The 21,573-nt window shown below is 38.7% G+C and overlaps 2 protein-coding genes across 4 annotated transcripts; both read right to left on the bottom strand.

The window, feature by feature from the left end:
• Positions 1-312: 312 nt before the first annotated feature.
• LOC139630563 (protein shisa-5-like) lies at positions 313-3,660 on the bottom strand. Of its 2 annotated transcripts, none has more exons than XM_071494135.1 (5): positions 3,396-3,660; positions 3,041-3,197; positions 2,675-2,826; positions 1,941-2,096; positions 313-1,283 (listed from the first exon to the last, which is right to left on the bottom strand). In XM_071494135.1, the coding sequence occupies exons 1-5, from the start codon at positions 3,622-3,624 to the stop codon at positions 1,159-1,161; spliced, it is 819 nt and encodes a 272-aa protein (XP_071350236.1). In that variant the 5' UTR covers positions 3,625-3,660; the 3' UTR covers positions 313-1,158. The 2 variants fall into 2 exon arrangements, with proteins under 2 accessions (XP_071350236.1, XP_071350235.1); XM_071494134.1 differs by having other exon boundaries at positions 313-1,304; positions 3,396-3,649.
• A 2,338-nt stretch (positions 3,661-5,998) lies between these two features.
• On the bottom strand, positions 5,999-17,051 carry LOC139630560 (protein shisa-5-like). 2 transcript variants are annotated; one of them, XM_071494131.1, is made up of 5 exons: positions 16,811-17,051; positions 15,647-15,797; positions 15,172-15,305; positions 9,558-9,812; positions 5,999-8,330 (listed from the first exon to the last, which is right to left on the bottom strand). In XM_071494131.1, exons 1-5 carry the CDS (start codon positions 17,034-17,036, stop codon positions 8,152-8,154), a joined length of 945 nt encoding a protein of 314 aa, XP_071350232.1. In that variant the 5' UTR covers positions 17,037-17,051; the 3' UTR covers positions 5,999-8,151. The 2 variants fall into 2 exon arrangements, with proteins under 2 accessions (XP_071350232.1, XP_071350233.1); XM_071494132.1 differs by having other exon boundaries at positions 15,647-15,794.
• Positions 17,052-21,573: the final 4,522 nt, after the last annotated feature.

Raw genomic sequence — 21,573 nt, 5'->3', positions numbered from 1 at the left:
ACTATCAAACTAACAGTTTATAGGTGAGAGACTAAAGAGTGCATCCACCTCTTATTTAACCCGTCGAAATGAAACAGGACAGCCAACCATGCATCCTGTACATTGGGTGGTTAAAACACAGTCACCTGGGATTTTAATCCTGGATCTCTGCAAAAAATAGAAGTGCACTTAATCATAACGAGACTGACAGAATCATAGGTTTGTTGTTTTACATTTAAAACAATCTGTTTCATAATAACACTGTGTGGCACCAGCATGCAGCATAGTGAGCGTTACTGTTTCCCTTTTCTATACAGTGGGGCAGAGGCGACCTCTAGTGGCAGTTTGAGTTTATTAAAAAAAATAAATTGGACTTCAAGGTAAAATAAAGACATGAGTTATCAACAACACACAGCTCATCTTCATCATCATTCTCTGCAAGAACAACAACGCTGCACAACAAACAACACTTTTATTATTAACTGGGATTGTAGTTGCCTTTCTATGTAATGCTGTTTTAAATAGTGCATCAATAGTGTTTCCTCATAATTTCAGCAATTACATCACGACATGTTTAAGTTGCATCTTATAGGAGGAAATTCCAAAAACTCCTCAGACTGATTCTAATGATAAATGAATGAGATTCTAATGATTTTTCCTCAGACAATATGAATTAATCTGAATTGTTCAGAGAAATAATTCTCTGAATAAATGTTGCCTTAATTGTTGTTCATGTTTAAAGTGTTTGCAAATTTTTGAACCAATATTTGTTGTTTTTGTATTTTTTCTCTCTCCCCTGACTTGAAATGTGTGTTTAGCACTTGTATTTCTCTCCTGAAATGTTGTGTTTTTCAAGACTCAACGCTGCATTTTAAAAGTTGTCATCATTTTAAATTGGATGCTAAACAAATGGTCATTACTGAAGTTATTATTCATAGAGGTTTAAAAAGCAGCAGCTGCAAGATACAGCAAAGATTTTTGATAGTTTGGTTTGAATTAGGGACACATTACTACTTTAAAACTCAAGATTTCACCATATGTATTTAATTTGACGTCCCACAAAGGCATTTCCTCTGTATTCTGCTGTAACACAATCCAACACACACAATCACCCGCACATTTCCATTGGAATGGTGGTGCAACCAGCATGCAGTGTTTTTATCTGGTCATCTATCTCGTTCAGGGGTTCGGGACATAAGACGGGTTGTAGGGCAGCTGTTCAAGTTCGTCTGAATGTGGTGGCGGAAGATAGTTCTGGCCAGGAGGTGGGAAGGGGTACATCGGCTGCCCCTGAGGGAATGGAACTGGAGAGAGAGCTGGATCAGCTAAAAAGACAAAAACAAATATTTGGTTTGTTGTTACTGAAAAATTGTGTTGCTCTCCCAATTATTCTTTTTTTTTCTAATGAATGTGTTATTCTTTATTTTCTTTATTGTCAACACATCCAATGACAGTACAACATTCTATCCTGTCTGCCTGTTCTTTCCCACTGAAGACATAAATCTTTCAAGACATGTCAAAAATATAGAGTTTTATTTTTATTTTTTCTTAGGTGTACATTAATTGTAAATTATTGACTAAAATACCAGGGCTCTAGTTTTTTAGCAAACACTACTCTGTCAGCAGTAAATGGTGAATTTCATGAGGACTATTTTAATACACATTGGGTTTGCTAGTATGGGACTGACTCAAAATAATAATCTACGGTGCCCATGATCGTGGCGAGGAAGGAACATGTCACCCTGTGACCCTGTGTCACCCCATGTGCGTCACTAATGTGTTTAAGACTAGATTAGTTTTTAGACAACGATGGAGATCAATGGCACAGAGTAAAAAGATATATTAGGCTTTAGCTACACAGGTAATGGACCCTTTCGTTTCTGGTTTTGGTTTAAAACTGAGTATTGCTGTCAGTGTGTGATAAGAAAAACCAATGGGAATCAGATGTTTACAGAACTCACTAGCTTCCTGGTATGAAGGTGGTGGTGCTGTGGGTGTGGGTGGGCCTCCATATCCATGCATGACAGGTACAGGCAGGTAGCCTGGTTGGGACGGCTGATATCCAGTGGGTGAGAGTGGCAGCTGGGGTGCGTTGAATACAGTGGTGGTTATCACAGCTATAGGTAAAGTCATAGATTTAGTTTAGTTTGAAAATAAGGTAGAGACACACATTCGTTAAGTTTTGGGAAACACAGCAGAATATTTGCTTTCTTGCCAAGAGTTGTACTGGCTCAGTCAAAAGGAAATTCGCCTACCAGTACCTCTATCTCATTAAATAACATATGTTATAGCCCCTATTAAATGAGCTGAATGGATTATATTAGTATTAATGGATTTTATATTCATGTAACTGCCATTGTTAATGCATTTGCAACCATTCTGCCAACAGATTGTTCACGTCTTCTGGGAGATATTCCTGATGTCTGTGCCTTGGACTTACAAGCAGGCGGCTGACATGAACAGTTTTTCCCACTGCGCTGTGACACGACATGAATGAAGTATAAACATAAAGTTAGCACGGCCGCTGGCTTAACTTCAGATTTAGCCTTGTGTACACAAGTGGGAGTGGTATCAATCTTCTCACATAACTCTCGGCAAGAGAACAAATAATCAACTAAAATGTTGAACTTTTCCTTTCAAGTTTTACAGTGTAGCTACTTGCACAAACTAAACTGTAACCAAGAATTTGTCCTACTTTGCTGCCTTTGGTTGCGTCTTTCGCAGCACTTCTTGTGTAACGGGCAGCAAGGACACACACAGCAAATGATGAGAGCCACACAGACAGTAACAGTTATAATAGCCACGACGCCAACCACAATTGGAGCAATGACAAAGGCTCTGCTTAACCTGGGGAAAAAACACAGAGAACAGTCATTTTTAGAAGTATACAGTTTAAAGCAATCACGTTTGAAAAAACACATATTGTTTAAGAATTAAAGAAGATTATTAGCAGGTGAACTTACGCCACTGCTTTAAAAAAAAACATATTCTTTAACTGTCATTTATTTTTTTTTAATCTTTACATCATGAAGAGAGAAACACAGGTTTAAAACAGGAGCACCTTTCATGACGGCCTTCTTCATATACTTGAGGTAAACGGTTTTCCTCTTCACTGCAGCAGTATTTTTTGTTCCAGTCTCCACAGCAATACTGTGAGCCACATTGCAGATCATCATGATAGAAGCCGTCCGTGTCCTTATAGCTGCTACAGTAATCAGCTGTAAGACACAAAACACGGGGGCATGTTGAATAGTGGTGAGGGTGAGAGATTAAGGAGTCTCAGTATAACATGTACCGATAAACTAAACTCGACAACTCACGGTTGTCTTTTTTGTGTAAGTGAAACTGAACCGTACATGTGCATACAAGCTCAGAACAAGTTTTACTTTCAGTATAAATACCAAAATAAAACTCACCCCATACAGCCTGGAGGGGGATCACACACCAAGTGCACACAAGAATGGACAAGACACTTGAAACCATAACTGCTATGATTCCGTGTGGTAAGGAACTCCAGACTCCGACTACACTGAGACAACCATTTCTACCTGTCTGTCTGTACCACCCTTTCGCAAGTGACCCAACAACATTCCTTAGGTCATGTGAAACACCTATGAAAGTTTGTTGCAGCAGTTGTTGCTGCATTTAAACAATGTTGCCGGTGGCACCTTGAAATTCTTTTTTTTCCCCCTTTCCTTTACTTAAAAGCTCGAATTGAGATCAAAAACATTATTCATAAGCGAGCTGGTTAAGACGACAGCTTGAAAAAAAAAAGGTGTTGCAAAACAAAGACAAAAACAGATGAACAGGCTGAGAAAGTGGTAAGATGTGAATGTAGTCTTCAACCACAAACCACCAAAAACTCACAGTCACACGGTGGAGAGGATACAGGTGATCAGGAGATTATAAACACATGTGTAAGGAACTGTTGGGGGATTTCTACTCAGAGTTATGGACAGAGAACCTGGCCTTATATTTTACATGCTCCAACTTTCTGTTCAGGGATCAGAGGAACCATTACAGGGTGTGCCACAATGGTGCAGGTGCATAATATGTAGCGAAATGCCAACAGTCATTGAAAATGAATGTTGTGGCACGAGCATGTGCATAAGCAGGTTACTCCACATGTCCTCGTACATTTTGGATGAGCATGTACTTCAGACGAGCAGGAATGACTGTAATTTACCATCTCGGAAACATATTGACCAGGGCCATAGCACACATCAATCACACAGAGCAGTAGAATAGCAAACTTCAGTTATTATGTTCTGATTTGTTTGCAGAAAATGTACTGTATACACAATGAACACCTGGAACATTTTAGCTGTTCATAACCAAGGCCTATGTGGGACTAAGCAATGGAGACAGTCAGTGGAGGTGGGACATTTGGAAGGGGGCCAAGTGTCCTGGGATCATCGGGACATTTTATTTAATTTTAATTCTAATTTTAGTCTCTTCTGCAAAATGCCTTCCTGCAGAACAGGCATGTAACTGTAGTTAATTAGGTAACACTCATGGTGCACATTTGTCTGCTCTGAATACTTACATACTTTATGGGCATTTGGATAGAATATTCAGTTACTTTTCCTAAAATAACCTTCTCATAATTGAACTTTGGCTTGTAACAGTGTTTATTTACTTCACTAGAATGACTGCGTCACAGCAGATTGCCTCTGCCAAACAGCCAAGTTGCAGGAAATGTGGTGACAATCTCCCCTTCCTGAGTTACAGCATTGAATAATAGCCAGATGTATTTTTGCAAAACATTATGATATCACAGTGAAGTTGACCTTTGATCATTTTTTAAATGTCATTACATGATTTTATCTTTATAGACATTTAAGTTAAATTGTGTGAATTCATTATGGCCAAAAACAGTAACAGGTCACAGTAAAACTTTGACTTTTGACCAGCAAATTCTAAAGTGAACATTTGTGCCAAATGTAATGAAATTCCCTCTGGGCATACCTGATATATTGCATTCACAAGAACGTGAGGTCACCGTGACCTTGACCACCAAAGTGTAATCAGTTCATCCTTGAGTCCAAGTGGACATTTGTGCCAAATTTGAAGAAATTCCCCCAAAGTGTTACTGAGATATCGTGTTGACAAGGCCAAAACTGCGTTTGTGAGGTCACCATGACCTTGACCTTTGACCATCAAAATCTTAAGCAGTTCATCCTTGATTCCAATGAATGTTTGTGCCAAATTTGAAGAAATTCCTTAAAGGCATTCCTGAGATATCACAGTCACAAGAATGGAATGGACGGAAAGATGGATGGACAGACAGATGGAAGGATGGATGGACAACCCGAAAATATACTGGCTCCGGTCCTGGCTGCCAGCTGCTCTGACTGTTGCTGGCACAGAGTTATACAAAAAAGATGAAAACTTCCTATACCAATAAAGAACGAAACTGAAAACAACTCTTATAGAAACACAGGCCATAGACAGGTGTGGTGTTGTTTTTACAGGCAAGTAACTCCACCCAAATTTACTTTGGGCTAATATTTGTATCAACTTTCATCCAGTGTCCTCTGATCTGTCCTCGGACATGTTAGCTTGTAACTTATCCCTGTTTATCAGCTTTATTCTTCATATATGTTCAATTTTTTTTGCTTGTTTGGTTGTAGACAAATTTAGCATTTAAGCCTGGTCAGCTGATCTGCTCTTGCAAAAAGCCTATCTTTGTTACACAGGGAATTCATTGAAAGAATTCAATCTAAGTTTACCAGCTGGACATATTTTCACCAGAATTAGTACCAAAGTAAAAGTCTTTTTCCCACAAAACTTTTGGGAAATTATTTGTTGATTAGCCTCATAATTCATGGAATTGCTCACTGAGTAATAATATTCACTTGCTCAACTAACTTGTATTTCTTCAGGTTTTTATTACTCTTTTCACTAATTTGCTATTTTAGTGGTGTCCCATTGTTTGTGTGATCTTTTGTGTCTGGTGTTAACTTCATTTACTTTGAGTTATCATTTTCTATGCTACAAATTCAATAACAAAGTTGGGGAAAGCAAAAAAAATGTATATTTTATTGAACTCTAAAGGTTAAGTGGAGGGTTTTTGAGAAAATAAAAGTCATGTACATATATTCTCATATTAGCATCAATGACTCTTGGGCGAAAAACAGATGGAACATGAATGGCTATAATCCACACACACAAATAAAAACACTCCAACTTGTCACCTTAAAGAATCAACACTGGCCAGAAGACTAAATTCACAGGCAGAACACATAGAGACAGATACGAGACAAAAGGCATGCCTGCAATGAAATAAAGATAAATAGATTGGTCAATGCAGATAACACATGAAGATTACTCACAAATAAACAATTTTGCAAATTGCAAGGATGTATGATGACATCAGACCCCTTTCATTAGCTGGCATATGGTTTCTCATATGTCAGAGGGTAAATGCCACAGCACAGATGTGCCTGAAAGTCATTCTGAAATCAGTACCCATGATACTCACATGTAATAGAATACGTTAGGTACTATTTTCTTTAACCACGACTAAAGTCTCAACAAAAGAAGTTGAAAAATCAGGCAACAGGGTGACTTAAAAGACCAATCTGTCACATGAGTTGTGACTACTTACAAGAAGGTCACTTGAGTAAAACTATTTTCAAGTAATTTCAGTGAGCAGAAAGAGGAAGTGATGGCTTTGCTGTAAAACCACTAACAAAAGAAAACAGAAGTGACAAAGCAGAGCAAACCAAAGATGGCTTATCAGTTTAGTTTTTAGATACAAAAAAATAATGATTATTTTTTCAACTGTTCCATTGGTGCTATCTAATAAAGGCAATGGTGATGACAATGACAAGTGAAAACAACTTGTGATTATACACAGCAAACAGTGCAATACTGTGTAAGAAACCGATGATCTTATGACTAAGATTCATAAAAAAAAACAACAAAAAAAACCAGTTTGAATTGGAACTAAAGTTATAAGGCTACACAGTTTGATGGCAGTAATGTTGAACACAGCACACAGAAAAATATTGTGGAAGGTTTAACTAAGTCCAAGCCTTAATGAGGACAGTTATGTACAAGTAACTCAACAATATCAAAAACAAAGAGACTCAAGAATAAATAGAAAATGAGATTTTAAAGTGCTCTAAATGACATGCACACTGTTTGATAAAAGTCACGTGGCTGAGAAGGCACAATTGTTTCTTGCATTTAAGTGTAATATTTGTTTTAACTGCACACTAGACTATGTGTACGTTTGTTTGCGTGAAAAGTAATGAATCTCCTTTGGTTAACTGATTCAAAGCTGCCATTGCATTTTAGTTACATGTGAACAGATGTAAGATGGGCAAATGAAAAAAACGAATGAAAAAAAAAAAAGAAAACTTGAGAAAATGTAAAGTGATCATTCCCTGTGTGCCACCAGGCTTATTTTGTTAAATTGACATGATGAATGTTCCCTTTTGCTGGGGGGTTAAAAGAAGACCCTAACACCCTCTGAATATCGATAGTCAACAGACAATCATAAAGCCTCCAGTGAGAAATAACACATATTTTGGACTTCATTTGTTCCCAAGTAAGGTGTATAACACATATAAACCATTACACACCGTCCTGGGAAAGTACATGTAAAACAATGTTCAAAGCACTTTATCAGCCTGAAGTAAACTGGAAAAGGCACAATGAAATGATGGCCACAGACACTGAAACAACTTCGCCAATATTTGACCACAGAGTGTGACAGCAATCTCTGCAGATGGTGAATTAAAGAGGTCAAGCAGGTTCAGCCGGTGCACTGTACAGACAAGGACGATGAGGGAGATGTTGAGGCATGTTCAGAAGCCTGACGCCAAAGCACTTCATCTACTCTTTAAAATTCAGACTCAGTGGTTTTATGTTTAATTCACAGAGATGACTATGATGGAGCCATTGAGAAATATAAAAACAAAAGTAATCTCACCACTTGTATATTGTAAGTCCATGCAATACAAGCCGAGAGGTATCAACATTGTCACGTGGTAACTCATCAACAGCACTTTAACAACTACAAATGTGTCGTAAATTTCCCATATTTAACCACTGAAACACATGAATCAAGATGCACAGGAACAACTCTCATATTGAGTCAGAACACACATTTCCAGTTCTGCAGCATGTTTAAAGTGGCTGTGAGTGTGGCGCTGTGGTAAATTATCCAGTCTTGGGTGCAACAAAATCTGGGTTGTATGCAGGCTGGGCTAGGAAGTCTGTGTGTGCGGGCGGAGCGTTGGGCTGCGGCTGGATGGGAGGCTGTATAGGGTACGCTGGCTGGCCGGGGGCGAACGCAGCCTGGCTGTAAGGCATCGGGTTGAGAGGATAGGCAGGACCGGCTAGACACAGAAAGAAAACAGGGTATAAGAATGAAAGGGTTAAAAATGCTTAGTCAGTAACCACAAGTTCAGTTTTGCTGAGCAAAGAGACCATATATGGATAATTTCCTATTTCACAAAATCCAGATATGTATACCAGCACTTATTCTGCCTCCGCTTCCGACTGCAGCCATTTTGAAGCACTAAAATTGCACGTTTACCAGAGTGTGTCATTACCTTATGTTAAAAGGGTGCTTTTCTATGGCATACTGTGTTTCTAAAAAAAACACTATGCAATCATCGAGTTTGTGTAATGATAATGTTAATCGTGAAAACCCCAAGATTTTCACATAGATCTGTTAGAGAAATACAACCCTCTTAAAGTCTGTATAAAGTACACAGACACCTAAAAGCAAATGAGTAAGTGCAGTCTGGAAATGAAGAACATGTGTTTATCCACTTCATTTTTTGCATCATTTATAACATCAGAAAAGCAAATATTTACATTCTTTTTAAGAGGGGCTACCTTTAAAGGTAGAATGAGAAGTAGGTCTTCATGGGTGGAGCAGAGTGTTTTAAACACCACTTTAATTTAATTTTAGCTGTAGTCATTTCACAAAAATGTATATTAACTTAAATCAAATTTTTTATTTGATCCATTCATATATATTTTTTTTTAGTCAACAGAAACGACAGATATTTTAGTCCAGTATTTTGTCAGTCAAAACTGTCAGCCTCTTTGTTGTGTACAGTAACTGTGATTACAGGTGTTGTTTTCATCGGTCATGAGATTAGTAGACAAGGCATTGTTTACATCTTAATACTAGAATGTACCCAGTTTCTGGGTGTTTGAACAGAGCTGCTCATTCACTGTCATTCTTCCTCACATAGCATCACCACAGATAAAAACACAATGCATTTTATCAATCAGAAGCTTCAATGTGTAATTCCACAGATGCATGAAGGTTGAATAAAACAGTAATTAGTTCATTTGTTCATCTTTGACATTATCATTTAGTTTTTATTCATTGATAAAAATTGTCAGACATTTCACCTTCATTCTCATTTTCAAAGCTACTTTTTGTTTAGTTTTAGCCTAGTTAACAAACATAATATTTGTACAACTTAATATACAAATACAGTGTTTGTTTCCAAATATTATATTTTTCATCATTGTTTTTGCTCACAAAATTAATACTTAATTATCACAATCACACCTATAATATTTTCACACTTTGTAACACTCACTGGCTTCCTGATATGTTGGAGGCGGCCCTGGTGTGAATGGCTGTCCTGGGTAGGGTGTCGTGGGCATGGGCTGAGCTCCGTAGCCCTGGGGCACAGGCTGGGTTCCATATCCTGGCTGCATTGGCACAGGCTGGTAGGGTGGATACTGGGCCCCCTGGTAGGACTGAGGTTGCCTGGGCGTTGCAGTTGCCTGCTGAGGGTACTGCTGAGGAGAAGTGGTGACCACTGTTGTGTGGGTGGTTGTTGCTACCACAGCTGTAGGCAAACACAACACAGAAACATTTGAGAAATACATTTAATATGATTATTATATTAATATAGTTCAGAATTCACACAGAGAGGCCATTTCTCTGTCTGTTAGATATGCACTAAGACATAGCTCAGACCGCTTCTGCATTTATCCAACTGCACAGATCTCACGGTGAAACCAAGGAAAGAGAGCTGAAAAAGGCCTTCTGAGTCAACAAGCTTCTAAAATTGTACTGTCCAATGGCTGTTACTTAATTTGGTGTCACTAAAATTATTGCAAGGTCTTCAGATTATTTTCACTGGAGGAGGATACAGGGACTCATGCGTGTAATGTCAACAGAGGAAACTCTTCAAAATCACTCGAAAGAGTGTCTTCTGACTGTCCAGCTGCCAAAATCCAGATAAGAGAAAAGTTGATAAAAACATTTGTACATTCATCTGAGCTTCATCAGCAACAGTATGTGGGCTTTGCCTCTCAGTCAGCATATACGCTTTATCTTTCAGGTTCTTCTCAGGTTACAAAAATAATTTAAGCTATATTTTTATATAGCATATATAGACACAGAACAATTGAACATTAATCAGTAAAAATAAAATAAAGGACACTTCACTTTTTAATAAAGATAAAACACCATTTACTATGAAGTATCAGGTCTCTATCGAGGATGCCAAATTAGCTATTAGCTCTTTTTGTTTTCTACATACCAATGGATGTACAGACAACCACCACTGGATTACACTGATATTGAAGAAAATGTAAAAACATGATGATTTTAAGGCAAGTTCTATAAGTTATAAGCTATGAGTTATAAGGAACTTGTTTTTTTGGTATGACTTCAAAGCAGATTTATGAGTTTGGATTTCCATTGGATTTATTTCCAATGGACATTGGAGCAATTGGAGACCATATCTTCAGAAAGTCTAAGTGACACTGGATCTAAAAATGCCACATCTGTGTGTTCAGATTTGACTTTGATTTATGACAGAGACAGAGTACAGCTTTCATCTCCCTCAGTTTGGAAACCTCTGCCATAGTCTATTGGCAATACAAAGATTTACACTGCTTTGCTTTTGTTTTTTAATACCACTGTTAGGGAAAGCATTTTACTTACCAATGTATATACATACAGAACTAAACCTACACCCTTATAGGGAAATTTAAATTGAAAGACAGCATTGTTTAAAAAAAAAAAAAAAACCCTGAGGGAAGTGTGTCTGTTTGTGTGTGTGTGTGTGTGTGTGTGTGTGTGTGTGTGTGTGTGTGTGTGTGTCAGTCATTCCACCATTTTTTTTTTTTTTAAACAAAGTGGGAGTCATCATGGCCACTTCCTGTAAATGACGTGGGAAGGTCTTAAATTTTCCCCACTGCGGTTGTCGTGGAAACAATGAGTCACACGAGGTGGAGCTTACATTCCTGGATATGATCCCAACATGCATCAGGCAGACTCAGGGAATCCACATTCTTGCTTGTGATTTTGCCTACTGGTGCTCTTTCCCAGAGCTTGATCGCTGCACGGCACAACCTGTGCAAGCAGGCTAAAAGATCAAACTGACAGGAAGTGCGAGAGTGTGTATTATTAACAACAGGCTACATGCTTGAGTGCCAACACAAATACACACACACACATACACACACACACCTCAAGTGCTTTTTTCATGGTGGGGAATTTTTAAGACAGTCATTTAGAGAAGTGGATCAAAGGGTGAAGTGATATCTAGTTTGATAAGTGAAGAGAAGAGAGCAGCAGGAATAATGGGTTCAGGGCAAGAAGGACAAAAGAGACTTAAACCGCGATGAAATCGACCCTGTTGTAATGGAGAGAGCAATGGACAGAGGCTGTCTGTCACTGATTACACAAAGCTCAAATAAAGCCACAGAAATATCACATGCCAGGGTTTACTTAGTGACTTAGGTGAGTAGTCCCCAACTAGACTGACCAAATCAAACACTCAGCCCAATTTATATTTGTATCTGTCAGTGTTTTCCTTACAATATGCTGGTCTCAACCAAGCACAGTGGGTCTCATGAAAGAGTCACCACAGATTCATTATGAAGGGGCATGTACAAGCAATCTAAGAGAATTTGAAATCACCAATTTTCTTGTATTCTCTCTTTCTCGTATTTTCTCTTGGGAGCAAAGTTTACAAGTAGTTCAGACCTGATGTACAAGTCCTATACAGACAGTCTGCCTTTCTTAAAAAGAGGAAAACACACTCATTTGACCTGAAATCATAATGCCTTCATTTGCCTGAATTTGGAGTTAAATATAATTTGAATATTAACTAAAATAAAACATTTAACTACGACAAACTCGATGCAAAATTTATATTCTGTTCAAATCAAATCAAATTAACATGTTGTCCAATGTCATACTCTGTTGCACCTGAGTATGACACCTACTGCAATTAAGGCTATAATACTTGATATATGTATGTCAAATATAAGTGACTGACAACTTACTTTAAAAGGCTTTTTTATCATGTAACTTGATGTGTCCTGGTTCATTCCCTCTTTATTTCTTTTACAGTACAGCACTGATCTGATGACATGCGGTTGGTAAGTGTACTATTTATAGTTTTCAATTGTTTTGGGTCATCTATTACCCCCATTGACATTGCTAAACTTGTGATCTTTTTGCCTGCTGGTTCCCAGAAGCAGAACTTGAAGCTTCACAGTGAGAATTTCTTCTTTTTACTCTTTGGCAATGTTTTTGAGACAGAAGTACACAGGGTTGAAAAGGTTGGCTTATTTAGCAATTTAAAGGACACTGATTATGCTAATAATGAAACCTCACAAATGAGCACCTCCCCATGAACTGGTCACATTTATGAGGTTGAAACATGCAATTTACACACAGAAAAAAAGTAAAGTGAGGTTTCGGATGCGAAAATGTTCATGCATGAGGGCCAAACTCTTTGTTTATTACTCAACTCATAGTAATGAAAGAACTTTTAAGACAAGTTAATTCCATTTAGTTAAGATATGCATCTGCGATGTAGATGAAACTGTGAGAGGCAATGGCTCGGTTACAAAACAGGGTCAGGGTCTTTCCAATGTGATAAGACTAAGCTCACTTCCTGAAGATGTTGACTAGTTTGATTCTGACGTCTTGTCTCAAAAACCTAAAAGTCTTGTGGGAACACGATAGCTGCTCAAAAGTGAGAGTGGTCACACCCGAGCAGCAGTTAAAGCTTACTGTCTGCTGCTCAGACGCCAACCTCCATATAGGAGGACAAGGACACTAACCACAATTCTGTGGCAGGAAAATGAAAACTGAGAGTGTGTTTGAAGGATCCATATTAGAGACAGCATACAAGCACAGCAGAGCTCAATGTTTACACCTGTAAAACTGTTTACATTGATTCTAATGAAAATTATGTTACTCTAATGTTAGTGATGTAAATATAGCTGTGTATAGTCCTTACAGTAGATTAATTTAAATTGTATTATCATTTAAGGACAGGAATAGTGAGAACAAATTCCATGAAAAGACTAAAACCAACAATGTGTTGGTTCGCCTCTTAATACTTTCCAACTACCCCACCCTGTCTGTGGCATTCAGCCACAAGCCACAAGCCTCTACTGTACATATAAACCTTTAAAGACAGACAAGAAATATATTTGTCTATTTTCAAAAAAGCCAAATAATTTCTTCAAACAGCTGGGCATCGTAGTTTTTAAGCAAACAGCATTTAAACAGGAGTAAATTGTTTGGGAGACTATTTTCAGGTGTGGTTAGGTGCAATAGTTGACAGACGGAGAGTGTATGAGGGGTCAAGTCAAAATAAGGCTGCTTTTTAAGAATCTTAAAGCTGGCATTTGCATGTATAGAACATTTGTTTAATCATATCTATGCCCTAACTCATACCACTGAAAATAAACAGGCCCTGACTCGTAAAACAGCAGCAAAAAGCACTCAAGTTTGCACTGAATCCAAACAGCAATTATCTCTGACAACTAACCTGCAACATCAACCTGTTGGATACACTGCTCACCACAAAAGCCAAGCGAAAGTTTGCACAGCATGTGAAATGCAGAATTTCACAGTGCTGGACTTAAATGAAGTACCTCTTTGTAACTGTTGTTAGTGTCACATATCCTTTATTATATTATACGCATTAGATCACTTTGTGCTCTGATTTCCAAAGTCTGTGTTATTAGTAAGGCCAAGCCAGTGCAGTAATGAAAGTCATGTGGTGGGTGGGCCAACTGTCTTGAAATGAGTCCCCTCATGTTCTGCTTTAAAAACTAGACAGACAAACACTCCAACACACTAGAAACCAAGAGTTTGGCGACTTCTTTTAAACAGAGGAAAACAATCAGACACTGCATGTACATGTAGGTTGAGACGCTCTCAAAAGCCAGACAGCACCTCAACAATATGTTGCTTGTGTGCAGGAAACTTGCACATGAGCAACAACATGTTGCAGAGGCAGAGCTTTTCACTGCCAGTTCACATCATTATGTTTTGGTACCTGGGTCATTTGTCCCTCTTGTCCCGAGCATATGTAATGAGCATATCTCCATACAAATGACTGAACGAGTGTCCGTGGATCATATCTTTATAAGTCAGGAGGTGATGGGGTAAAATCGACGAGCATCTGTAATTTTTTTTACTGTGATATCAAGTTATTTTCTGGTAAATTAATTGAATACTAAATCAATTTAAATAGATGTGTTTGTTGTGGGGTATTCTGGATAATTAGATGCCTTACAGATCAGGCTACTTCCTCACATTGAAGCAATTACTTTCTTTTTCCCCTGTCACCTACTAAGTTTCTGTTCATCTTAAACACCTGCTCCCTTTTCTTTTAACTTGCTGATAACAATACAGCCAGAGATAGTGAAGAGATAGATACAGTATCAACTGTATGATAAAATCTATGACAGTAGCCAATATTTATATTATCTTGTTGTGTGTGTGTGTGTGTGTATATATATTGTCATATTGCCCAATGTTGTGTATAATAAGTAACTCATGCCACCTTATTTAAAAAAAAAAGCTGACCTACTCCTTCAAGATCTTTTTTGTAGTAGTAGTTACTTTCGTAGCCATGTTGGGCGTCCCGCATTGCACCAAAATTATATCTCTGAATTATATATCTAAATATTAAGACTATCGAGAAAAAAACAAAACAAAACACAGCATTCCTCCCTAACACAGATGTTTGTATGTATTAAAAAAAAAAAAAGAAAAAAGTATGAGACCACAGGCCATTCTGAGCTCCTGACAGGTTGACTATTGTAAATTTCAATGCAGCTGAACTAATGGCCAAAGAACTGCCATTTCAGCTGCCATTTCTGTATCTAAAAGTATCATCAACAGCAACAGTCAGGAATAATTGTTAGTGAAAGGGTACTTACGCCGTGGCTTGCAGCACGCCTTGTACAGGCAGCAACAGGGACAGACACAGCAGCAGATGAAGATGAGCACAATGACAACAAGGACACCAATACCAAAGACCATGGGCAATGGCGAGAAGTGGTAGGAAATTTCACTAAAAAAGACACAAAGAGAAAATTAATCAAAACAATCTCTATTCTGCCATTAGTTTATTTGTTATGATGTCAATCCTACATCAGGCATGTTAGCTACACAAGATAGCATTTTATCACTCTATTAGTGAAAGTCTTCTGGTACAAGTTTTAGGTAATTCACACTTGCTGCATGCTGGTGGTCGTGCACAGGAAGACACTACTTCCTGTTTCTTAACTGAAAATGATTACAAAATGAGCTGCAAAGACACATCTCTACTGTGATTACACAGGGACAGAGAGAGAGAACACACACAACAGTGTCAATTCATCATCTAGTGTAGAATTAAATAGAGTACAATACCACTCTTCTTGTTTATCCTCAGAAAGCCGCCAGAAACTATCATGACAGCAGTATCTGTTGAAGCAGGAACCACAGCAAAATCCTGGGTAGCAATACGTGGCTGAGTGGTACGTGTTGGCAGTATCTGTGTAAGCTTTACACTTGTCCCCTGCTGTAAAAGAACAGAGATCAAAAGCAGAGAGAGGTGAAAGTGAAACATGAAGAGTAGATGATACAGGGAGTGATTAATGAAAAGGCATTGCTGTAAATTTAGGAGAATTTTAGCTTAATTGTCTAATAAAGCTGAAACAATTAGTTAATTAATGGATTTGTTGATGGATAGAAAATTATTAACTTTTAAAAAAAAAAAAAAAAATCAACTTATTGTTTCAATACTTATTCTAGCAAAAATGCCAAAAATTATTTACTTCCATCTTCTCCAATGTGAGGATTTAGTGCTTTTATTATTTTTTTGGATTGATTTAGAAATATGTTGTTGGACTCTGGGAATTTATAATGTGCATTTACACTCAGCTTAGGTGGCATACAGCTAGGTAAAACTAATAATGCAACAGACATGACACAATTTAATCAGGCATATGATATTGATGACACTGTTATAGAGATGTGATGGTTCAACGTAAATTCAACTTAAAAACTTTAATTTAAATACAATTTGAACATTATAACTTCAACGAAGGCAGGGTTTTTTCATGGCTGTTGCATTGAACTCTATAGACTGTAATGGACAACGGATTTTCTTAAAACAGCTTTATTCCAATTTAAAGTGATCAGATCACAGTGAATAAAAGCTATTAGAAAAGACATAACATCCCCAAGCACTGACCGTGGGTTGCTAGTTGAGTGCCTAAACGTTGAATCTGTCGGTTTGTATTTTGGTGTTTTCTTTGCCAACCATTGTTGACTAACAAGAAACCCATTAGCTCGTTGAAACAAAGTAATGTTAAAACACATGTTTGAGCAGTTCACGGTAACTTCAACAGACAAACCAGCGCTCTTTGCCCGAGCAAACGTCGCTGACATCGCCCTGAGTTAGGTGCGTTTAGCCTGGTTTGTAATTAAACCAACATGACCACCCTAGCTTACTGTTTCCGTTAGAGCCGTTACAAAGAATGCGAGAGACGACAAGAAAGGCCATTTTATAGTTTCAAAAACCAAACTTACCGTGCACATAAGGGGCCAGAGCCACACATAAAGCCAACACAACAACACTGGACAGGCCCGACGCCATGGCTCCTTCGAGATTCCCGGATTCAGAGCAGGAAAGTGGGAATCTCCTTCGAGCACTGAAAGGAGGAAGTCTGGTCTGAGCTGATATGGACCGATCGGCCGCTGCTGTCATTACGCGACGTCCGATCTTCGTCGCGCATGCGCGGGCATTTTTGCACATGCGTACAGCAAATCGGGCTTCCGACGTAGTACACATGTTCTAAATTAAAATGTATATAATAAATAAATTCTAAATAATCTCCTTTCCTTACCACTTTGCCTTGACCTCGATGAAAAACGTCATGAGGTGTACCATATGAAGGGAAGATCACAAGTATTACATGGAAGACTTAAAAAAAAAAATCATGTATACTTACCTTTCAGAATACACTATAACTCACTTTAGTTGAAACCAGCATATTACAATTTAAAACATTGAAAATCAAAAGTATTCAAAACATAAAACAGACAATATTAAGGCAAATATGAACAATACTAACAATAAAAAATGTTTGAAAGATCAGTAAAAGTTATTTTGGTCCCTTACTTGGTTCCTCTTTTTCACTCAGAGACTCAGAATACTGCCCCAAATTTCTTCTCTATCTATGGCCTTTTAACACACACATGGTGGAACCACCTGCAGCAGGCATCACAGGATATCTGTAGCGCAAAAAAAACGGTTATATTATAATGTAGACATCAATGTTAATTCCCTCACCAATATTAGGTTAGAGGATAATGCTGATTTTTGAGGTACTGCTTCAGCTTGGGGGAATATTTATAGTATAAAAGTGATACATTTCTCCATCAGATAAGAAAGATAGGAATGTTATTCCAGGTAAAAACAACAATTCTCCTTTCCCAAATAACCCAATTTTTCAAAGAAAAAATGGGATGGCATAGATAATGGCAAAGGAAATATTCTAACATAATTGTATAGTCTATAAGTCTGTGGAGTTTTAAACAGCAAATATAAAACTGCAGCCTTGATCGATGTAAAGCTTCATGTTGTTTCTGAAACTGGTTTAGTAACTTACTGCACATGTACATGATGATTCATTCAGGTGAAAGATGTTTCATGTATAATGTCAGTATGTTATGAAGTAACTAACAAATGTCTTCCCTTAGATATTTGGCCATAGTTAGTTCACTGTGAAGGAAACAAGGCAGATGAGCTCTAATATAGACCCTCATCTGGGTTTTACCAGACCTATGGTTACTTTGCAGAGAGTTCTGGCTAGTTTAGCACCATCCTAATGGAGGATCAACAGGGAGGCGCTAAACACAAGGCATTTTCCCTGTTGTTTCCCATGGTTATACATACATTAAAACATAGTCATAGACATATCATTCATATTATTATTACGGAGACACAAAAAAGACAAAATGGTTTTGTCAACATCTGTACTGATACAGAGAAGAAAACAACTCTGCACTCAAAGGTTCCCACACTGTGTGACACACAAAAGCATTTCCTCTTTCACTGTCTTTTTTTATCCTCATCACTGATCATTTGTTCATTGTTGATTCAGTCTTTTTATTTCAATGAATACATTTTTTTTACATGCAGAAACTGAATTTCTCATGAAGATTTATTTTACAACTACAAACTTTGGAATTATTTATAAACATTACTTTACAAGATCAAAATAATTTTGACCCTAATATGAGCCTATATAGGGTCAGGGGAGTAAGTCTGGGGAGTAAGTCAGAGGAGTAAGTCCCGTGGCATCGAGCTCGATGGCTGGCCGCATGGCCCACTGGGGTCGAGCTAGCCGCCCCGCTAATGCTAGCTGATAATAATGTTAATGCTGACATTAATGCTAGTTGATGCTAGCTATAGCTTCCTCTCCATATTCCTATTATTGTTTTCCTGTGCCTCCAACAGTGCATTCCAATCCGTGCACTCAAACAGTCCCTTTATAGACTCATTGGCCTCAGGGTCCAGTTCTTGAATGAGCAGTTGGTTGCAGCCTGCCTCGGCACACAGAGGTTTGTAGGAAGAATGAGGAAAGACCAGATTATGATTTGATCTGCCGAGTGGTGGTAGAGCTCTACTCTTACTGCAGGGAAGCCGGGTACACCAACACAGCGGTCTGGAGTGTTGTCGCTTAACCAAGTCTCCTTAAAACACATGAGACTACACTCATGATATGCTCACTGGTTCTTCACAGGTGCCTCCAGGTCATCACACTTGTTACCCTGGGGGATCAATTGAAAAAAGGTTTATATATCCGTCTTCTAGCCTTTAGCTTGATTCCAGCTCTGCATCCTCTGCATTCGCACCTTCATCTCAGCCAGTATAGGATGTTTAACTCCATGTCTGGCTGTAAAGCAAGGACGTCCTCCCTCACATACATTATTTTCTCTAGTGTCAGATGAAACAACAACACAGAATAAAGACACCAACTGACAAAAGCACACTAATGCACTGCAAAAAAAAACAAACAAACTATGAGCTATAAGGACATGCTGCCACTCTGCCGGTGCATTATTCAAAAAAGTGTCTGTGTTCTTCCTGGATCTTAAAGTGCTGAGCTAAAAGTGTGTCCTTCAGGTCTTTGTGTTCCCTCTCTTTGGCCTGGACACTTGTTGGCACATTATCAGCTCTGTGTTGCAGGTTTCTGATAAGCCTGTGTTCTAGTGGGTGTTGAGAGTCAAAGAGCAGGTACTGGTCTAAATAGCATGGCTGGACCACTTATGGTCAAATCCTGATTTTATAACTGTGGCGTTATCTGAAAAAATTACCAAACACATAAATTAGAATTGGTCTTAGTGGTTAGTACGAAGCCTCGTTACCAATGACTTCTCTCTCTCTCCTGCTCTCTCTGCTCGGTGTGTCAGATGTCTAGTTATTCCTCTTCCTCCTTTAGTAATAATGATACTTGATATAATAGTAGTATATTTGCTGTAATTGAGGCGAGGTGAGAGTTCCTGCAGTTCCTGAGAGGCTGGAAAACCAGAGGGGCTTAGTAGACTGCCTATAACAAAAGACGTCGCCCTAAGCCCCCAGTGTGCATCCACATATGGCCCAGTCATGTACCAGGTTTATACCCAGTTTGTTTGAAAAAAAGTCTTTAAATCTAGAGACAACATGCTAAGTTAACAACACTGTAGACTGTAAACACCCTAATAAAACCTGTTTGCACCAGAAACTCTACGACTGCTTGCACTGATATGACAGACTTTCTTGCTGCTGCATATACTTCACTCTTCGTTGTCCTTCAGTCTGAGTAGCTGTCTGTTAACATTCCCTCTTCCCCACAGTACGTTAGACGGCTGTCAGATTTTCTGACGGTAGGTTCGATGAAGCATGTTGTATCATCACACAGGCCCATCGTTGATATTACGGACATCATTCTGATTCGGATGAGGACAGTGTCAGACGGGTAAACAACCATAGAGACATCAGCGTGTAAACATCATCCTCACCTCAATCATAATCAAATAACTCTGCTCTAACATTTCCTCATCGTTTCCTCTCTTTGTCTTTCCCCTCTAAACCCTCACCACTTCATTGACAATGAAATAACTTCCTCACCTCTCTTCTAGTCCGGACACCTCCTGCTCTTTGTGAGTTGGCTCGTTTCTGTAAGAAGGATGAGCAGTGGACCTCGACCATGTTCCACCTGGAGCAAGCTGCCCTGTGTGGGGAGCTGGAGGCTGTTGTTTGTCTTGAGACAGAGCTGCCTGCAGCTGCCTCATCACATACTGCCACACTTGGAGCTGCAGGTACCATGGAGTATATATTTTGCATTTTATTCCTCAGCTGCACCATTACATCATGTATTCTGACAATTTTGCGTTGTTGGCAGGATAATGCAGGAAACAGGATGAAAGATTTAGAGTGTCTTCTACTTGCTGCCGAGGCTGGTGACAGACATTTTTATGAGTTTAGTGGCCAGAGCCTTTGTTATGGGAGTCAGCCTGTCAGTTAAGGTTGTTTTAAGCAGACAAAGTGTTTGAGTTAAAAATGTGATAAGTCCTGGTCCAATAGTCATGATAATACTGCCACCTGGTGGGATTTTTTTTTTAGAACAGGATTAATTTAAAGCTGAAGTCTTTTTAGTGTTTCTGTTTCGGTTTAATGTAGATTTATGAAATCTTGCTTTTTAGCTTTAAATTAACCTGCAAGCAGGATTAGGAAGAAGCGATTTGCTGGTGCATTGAACATAACAGACTATGACGAGGGGGAAGAGTTTGATGAGATGCAGGACGATCCCCATTATCAGCTGCTATCAAGAGAGGCAGAGATGTTGGAAGTGGGAAACAGCCTCACCGCAGACCCAAGAGAGCAAGTTCGACGCCACGCTGCCTCAACAGACTTCACTGTTACTGAATATACGACTATACAGAGTATACTGTACTGACGTCAGACTCTGACTGGGGGTGCAGTATTATCTCTGCCTCCGTCCTCACCTTTTATATCCTCCCTCCCTCCCTCCCCACAGGTGATCTGATGAGGCGCAGCAGAGGTTGCTATGGCGGCTATGAATGGCAGGTTGGCTAACCAGTACTACATGTTGATGGAGGGGTGGTTCTGGATACACCACTCGTGTAGTCTGCGAGATGCACAGGTATAACCACTTAAAAATGTCCAAGGATACATTACAACATAGCTTTGTGACAGAACTTGTACTTCAGCAATTAGTTTTTAAAAAAAAAAAAGAACAAAAAAAAAAAATGGGTGCTGTGAATTAAGCAATGTCAAGTGAAAA

This window comes from Trachinotus anak, unplaced genomic scaffold (genome assembly GCF_046630095.1).
Source record: "Trachinotus anak isolate AG129_WGS33_773 ecotype Australia unplaced genomic scaffold, CSIRO_AGI_Tana_v1 ptg000013l, whole genome shotgun sequence".
NCBI lineage: Eukaryota > Metazoa > Chordata > Actinopteri > Carangiformes > Carangidae > Trachinotus > Trachinotus anak.
Note: the sequence above shows the minus strand (reverse complement) of the source record. Positions and strands in the feature narration are given on the sequence as shown.

Excerpts from the sequence above, each read along its gene's own strand:
- LOC139630560 (XM_071494131.1), bottom strand. The coding sequence starts at position 17,036 with ATGTGCAAAAATGCCCGCGCATGCGCGACGAAGATCGGACGTCGCGTA. Across the intron at positions 9,813-15,171 it reads GGCGTGCTGCAAGCCACGGC|CTGTGGTAGCAACAACCACC; the intron begins GTAAGTACCCTT and ends GTTTGCCTACAG. Across the intron at positions 8,331-9,557 it reads TCCAACATATCAGGAAGCCA|CCGGTCCTGCCTATCCTCTC; the intron begins GTGAGTGTTACA and ends TTCTGTGTCTAG.
- LOC139630563 (XM_071494134.1), bottom strand. The coding sequence starts at position 3,624 with ATGCAGCAACAACTGCTGCAACAAACTTTCATAGGTGTTTCACATGAC. Across the intron at positions 2,097-2,674 it reads ACGCAACCAAAGGCAGCAAA|CTGTGATAACCACCACTGTA; the intron begins GTAGGACAAATT and ends CTTTACCTATAG. Across the intron at positions 1,305-1,940 it reads ACCTTCATACCAGGAAGCTA|CTGATCCAGCTCTCTCTCCA; the intron begins GTGAGTTCTGTA and ends TTGTCTTTTTAG.